Source organism: Myotis davidii, unplaced genomic scaffold (assembly GCF_000327345.1).
Source record: "Myotis davidii unplaced genomic scaffold, ASM32734v1 scaffold1754, whole genome shotgun sequence".
NCBI classification, from domain to species: domain Eukaryota; kingdom Metazoa; phylum Chordata; class Mammalia; order Chiroptera; family Vespertilionidae; genus Myotis; species Myotis davidii.
In genome coordinates, this window is record NW_006285993.1 from 255,172 (window position 1) to 260,233 (window position 5,062).

Sequence of the window (5,062 nt, forward strand, 5' to 3'; positions counted from 1 at the left end):
ATATATATATATGTATATATTTTAAAAAAGCCTTAGCCTGAAGTGACACATCACTCCTTTTCACGTTTTATTGGTGAAACTGGCCACATGGCCACACATAGGTGCAAGGGATTCTGGGAAATGTAGCCCTCACTTGTAGCTGCATCCCCGAAACAACTCTTTGCAACTTTATCACGTGGCTTTTGCAGTAGAAATGTTGAATTTTCTCACATAAAATGAATTATCGTACATGTGGACCTTCCCAGGTTCATACAGCAGCTCAGGGAACAGAACAGACAGAAATCCTGTCCTTCTAGAACTGGCACTCGGGGGCGGGAGGACAGAAAATAAACATACAGAAAAGAGGAAATCAGATCGATCTAGACCCAGAGGGCAGTCGGTCTCTGGGAAAGGGGACGGAGTAATGAGAGGGGCAACGGTAGAGAGGGTGTGGGGGGTGGGGTGGGTTTGGAGCTGGCGAGGGTGAAGGACGAAGAGAAGGAGCCCGTGTGTGAAGGTGATAACAGCTGTGGGCCTGCAGGCACTGCTCTGAGTGCGGTGGGTAGTGAGTCCCGTGACCCTCACAGCTCCCCGTGAGATGAGCACTGTTGTTAACCCCATTGTGCCGGTGAGGAAACCGAGGCACCGAGAGTGTGAGGGACGGTCCCGGGCCACCAGTGAGGATACGACCGAGCCAGGCTTTGAACTCAGGTCGTCCAGGGCCAGAGTCACTGCCCTTGACCTCTGTGCTTCAGGAAGAGCAGCAAGTGCAGGATCCTGAGCTGGCACTGAGCGGGGCTGAGACAGGGGGGGTTGGGGGTGGCCCAGTCTTGCAGGGTCTGGGACACACTGTCCTGCAGCTCCGGTCTCCAGCCCTGGGAAATGGAGACCAGGCTGTACTTAGCGCAGTGCGGGCTCACGCCTTCCCTCCCACCTCCAGACTACGAGTGGCCCTGGGAGCAGCACCTTCCACTTGCCGTCGGCATCTCCTGCATCATCATCATGGTCGTCTGCCTGTCCTGCTACTTCAGCATCCTCAAGTGAGTCCTGGGCCGGCCCCCTGGGTGGGAGTGGGCAGGAGTCCCTCCGCTCATCTGTCAGCTTGCAGTCCTCCTTTAACCATAAATGTTTACTGAGGAGCTACTGCGTGCAGGCACTGAGGCCACAGCTGAAACAAAACCCGCAGGACTCTGTGCTCCTGTGGGAGACAGCTGTCAGGTCTGCAGTAGCCACGGCGCTTTCCACAGCAGCCCAAGCGCTGAGGGAAACAAACCGGGCGCAGGCACAGGTGTCCCGGGCGCTGTGTCTGGTGGGAGGAGGGGATATTTGAGCTGAGGCCTGACTGGGGGAAGGAGCTGGCCAGGGTGGGGCTGGGAAGGGCCTTCCCTTGGGAAAGGGAGGTGGACCCTGCCCGGGGTATGGTCCAGACAGTTGGGGGCAGGTGACCATAGACAGCGGAATTCTAGCCGATTGCCCTGACAGAGTCAGGAGACCCGGGCTCGGGTTCTGGCCCTGGCGCTGGTAGCTGTGTGACTGGCTCCTCCTTTGTAGGCTGAGAGAGAGGGAGAACGTATTTCGTCAGTCCCAAGAGTCTAAGAGAGTCTGGATCACAGTGCGCTGTTAGGTAGAAGGAGCTGAGTTTCCAGTGAGTGTGAGCCCTAGGAAACAGGGTGTCACAGAGCCTCAGTCCTCCCATCTCTGAAATGGGACTAATGAGTCTTACCTCGCTATATGAGGATTAGTGATGGCCGAGGATTGACTGGGCAAGTGTCCCGCACTCTGCTGGGCACACAGTAAGTGTGCAGGGGTTGCAAGCTCTTCTCTCCGTGTCTTGTCACCGACACCTCCTAGTCTCCGTGGGCTGGGCTTTCCCCTTCTCTGCGCCTCAGTTTCCCCATCGCCTGTCCTCCCAGCCCCACTCACTGTGCCCAGCACTCCCGCCTTCTTGCTGTTCTTTGAACGCACCAGGCAGGTTCCCTCCGAGCCTTTGCACTCGCTGTGCCCCGACCTGGAAAGCCCTTTCCCCTGGCATCGCCATGACTCGCTCCTCTTCCACCTTCAGTCGTCACTCAGAGGCCACCTCCTCAGGGAGGCCTTCCTGGATCACTCCCTCCATTCCTCTCTATTCCTTTATCTTCTTTATTTTCTCTCATGGTACTTGATGCCATAATTAACGTCATACAGTTATTTCTGTCTGTCTCCTCTTCTAGAAGGTCAGCTACGTGAGGGTGGGGCTTTTGTCTGTCTTGTTCACTGTTGTGTCCCCGAGGCCTGGCACAGTGAGTAGTACATAGTAGGTGCTCAGTATGGCATGCTGACTGGCTGAGTGGAGTCATTGGAGGCTGATCCAGGGCCAATCTGAGGGCCTTCCCTCAGAGCTGACACTCCATGGCTCCAGGCCGACCAGGGGAGGGAAGGAACCTATTTCCCCAGGGTCTCCTCGGCTTCTCAGGCCTCGCAGGCCTCCCCTGGCCTGACTCTGAGCTGCTTGGTAGGGGACTGCTGATGGGCACACCCCGGATCCTCTGCAGCTTGAGTCCTTCCTTCTTCCCTGGGCTTGTTCCACTGAGGACAGAGGCGGCGAGTCAGGAGCTCCGTTCTGGGTAGCAGAACGCTGGGCAGGAACCGGCTCTTCTGCTGCCAGCTGTCCCTTCAGCCATGTGAGCCTCAGTGTGCTCATCTGTGAATGGGGTTGGCAGTACGACCTGTTCCATGGGCTTAGGGTGAGACATCCCAAACCAATCAACCTGGTCCTGAGCCCTAGGAAGTACTGGCCATATGATCATTTTTATGGGAGGAGAGACCAACGCGTTTTTCTTTCCTTTTTCAGGATTAAGAAGGAATGGTGGGACCAAATCCCCAGCCCGGCCCACAGCTCCCTCGTGGCTGTCATCCAGGAGCCTCAGGTAGGAGAGGGCCGGTCCGGATGCTGTGGATGCTCCTCCCGGGAGCTGGGACTGAGGATCTGGGATGTTAAAGATATGCACTGGCTTTTGGATTTGCACCTGAGCCGTCAGGCCGGTCTCAGCGCTGGTTGGTTCTGCAGCCCAGTGTGGTCATCGGTGGCCCAGTGGCTACCCCCTCCCCTCGGCTTTCAGAGCCACCTTTTCAGCCTTGGGTGGGTTCCCCCCCTTGGGAGGAGATGGCCCCTGAGGTCATCTGCATGTCACCTCCTGGGGAGGTACCTGTACCAGGGTAGGAGGCCAAGAGGCCAGGCAGAGGGGGACACGGCTCCTGTGTGTTCCTTACGAGCAGGAAACTGCGCCAGAGCGCCGGCAAATCTCCTCCTTTCTCGTTGGCCTGAGTGGCATCACGTGCTCTTTCCTAAGCCTTCACCTGCCAGGAGTGGGGAGACCGTGGGCCGGCCGGTGGCCAGCCCTGAGCGATGGCCACGTGTGGGAGGCCTGAGCTCATCGGGGTTCTCCAGGAAGGAGGCAGGGGGTGCAGGGCCTTCGGTCTCCAGCGACCCTCAGGCAGGCTCTGGAGTCGGTGGTGGTGACTTTGAACCCCGGCTCTGCGACTCGCCTGCAGAGTGGACTGGGTGTGAGCGAGTGGCTTAGCTTCTCCGAGCCTCGGCTTTCTCGTGTGGGTTGTCGTAGTGTTTGTATAACAGGCCGCCTCTGGAATTCACCGGGACAGTACATGTAGGTGTCTGTCACAGGGCCCTGCACAGAGTCAGCATCATCCCTGTATCAGTCAGCGTTTGCTGTGTAGCGAATTATCCCGAAACTTGGTTGAAACAAGCCATATCTGTAGCTCTTGCTTCTGCAGGGCGCTCAGCAGGGGGGTCGGGTCGGGGGTCTGGGCTGAGCTGGGCAGGGCAGCTCTCTGGGTGGCTCGCCCCCAGCGGCTTCACCCACAGGTGCGGCGTTGTCTGACCCTCGCCTGCGCAATGGAGCGACCCAGCCGTGCGTCTCGTCCTCCCGCAGGCTGGGCCGTTGGCACGGTGTCACTTATTCCACTTCCTGTTGCCCAAAGCAAGTCCCAGGCCCAGGCCAGGCCCAAGGGGTGGAGGAGCTGCAGGTGACAGTGGCCATTTTTGCCTTCAGCCACAGCAACTTGATATTAGGGCGGCCTCGCTCATTCCCAGGGGCTGAGGCTCCGGGAGCGGCAGGGGCCTGGTCTGACCTCCGACCGGGTGACGTCAGGGCCTACGGTCTCCCCCGGTGAGCACGGAGCTCGCTGCGGCCAGGCTGGCGGGAGGCCTCTCCGCCCTGCTCATTGGCTGTCTGCTCAGTGTGTCTCTGCGTTTCAGGTGCCACCGCGGGGGAAGAGGTCCGGGGGCCAGGAACCAGCCAAGTGCCCGTATGTATACGAACTTGGGTCATGGCCTGTGTGGATTTGGAAGAGGGGGGATTGGTGTGGTGGGCCCCATCTTGAGAGTGGGGTCCCTCGCCCCTCCATGTCTGCCTTCTCTTCCTTGGCATTCAGCCCTGTTCCTTTGAGGTGTAGCAGGAGGAGGAGCGGCCTGGGAAGGTGGCTGCTGGCTGGGCCCCTGAATTTCCCTGGTGGGTCAGGCAGGTGCTGAGCCCCTTGGGGTGCACTCGGGCCTGAGCGAGGCTGTAGAGCCAAGTACCCGGGCAGCTGTGCCCAAAGTGCTGACGTAATTGCGTACTGGTTGGCAAGCACCACTATCCCAAACCCTGAGGATGCCACCATCACATTAGCCTCCTAGCACCCCCTCAGGGCCTCTGGGCCTCCCACAGGGCACTGGTTAAAGTTTAGACCTGGCACAGCTGGGAGCCCTGGACCTGCAGCCATCCTGAGTGGGCATTCCTTATGCTGTGTGTTGACATGTGTTTTAAATCCTATCATCTGACAAAGACTTTGATTTATTCAATAGTCTGAGCTTGTAGTGGTCCCAGGCTATGTGCTGAGCTCCAGACATCCCAAAGGCAGGCAGGGCCCTGGACTCAGACCCGCAGCTGGCCGAACGCCGGGAGGACGGGGACCCCAACGTCCTCTATGCTCCCCAGGCCTCTGAGCCACCCGCTGCGCTCCAGCCTGAGCCAGAAACCTGGGAGCAGGGCCTCCGATGGAGCGTCCTCCAGCACAGGGCGGCCGCCCCCGCCTCGGCCCCCGG

At 59.0% G+C, this 5,062-nt stretch overlaps 1 protein-coding gene across 1 annotated transcript in view; it reads left to right on the plus strand.

Moving 5' to 3' along the window:
• IL4R (interleukin 4 receptor) overlaps window positions 1-5,062 on the plus strand; it is a gene marked incomplete at its 5' end in the record, with an annotated part of 43,920 nt that overhangs the window by 16,129 nt on the left and 22,729 nt on the right. The window contains 3 exon segments of the mRNA XM_015559673.1: window positions 920-1,019; window positions 2,810-2,885; window positions 4,235-4,284. Of these exon segments, the coding sequence (XP_015415159.1) occupies window positions 920-1,019; window positions 2,810-2,885; window positions 4,235-4,284 (226 nt within the window).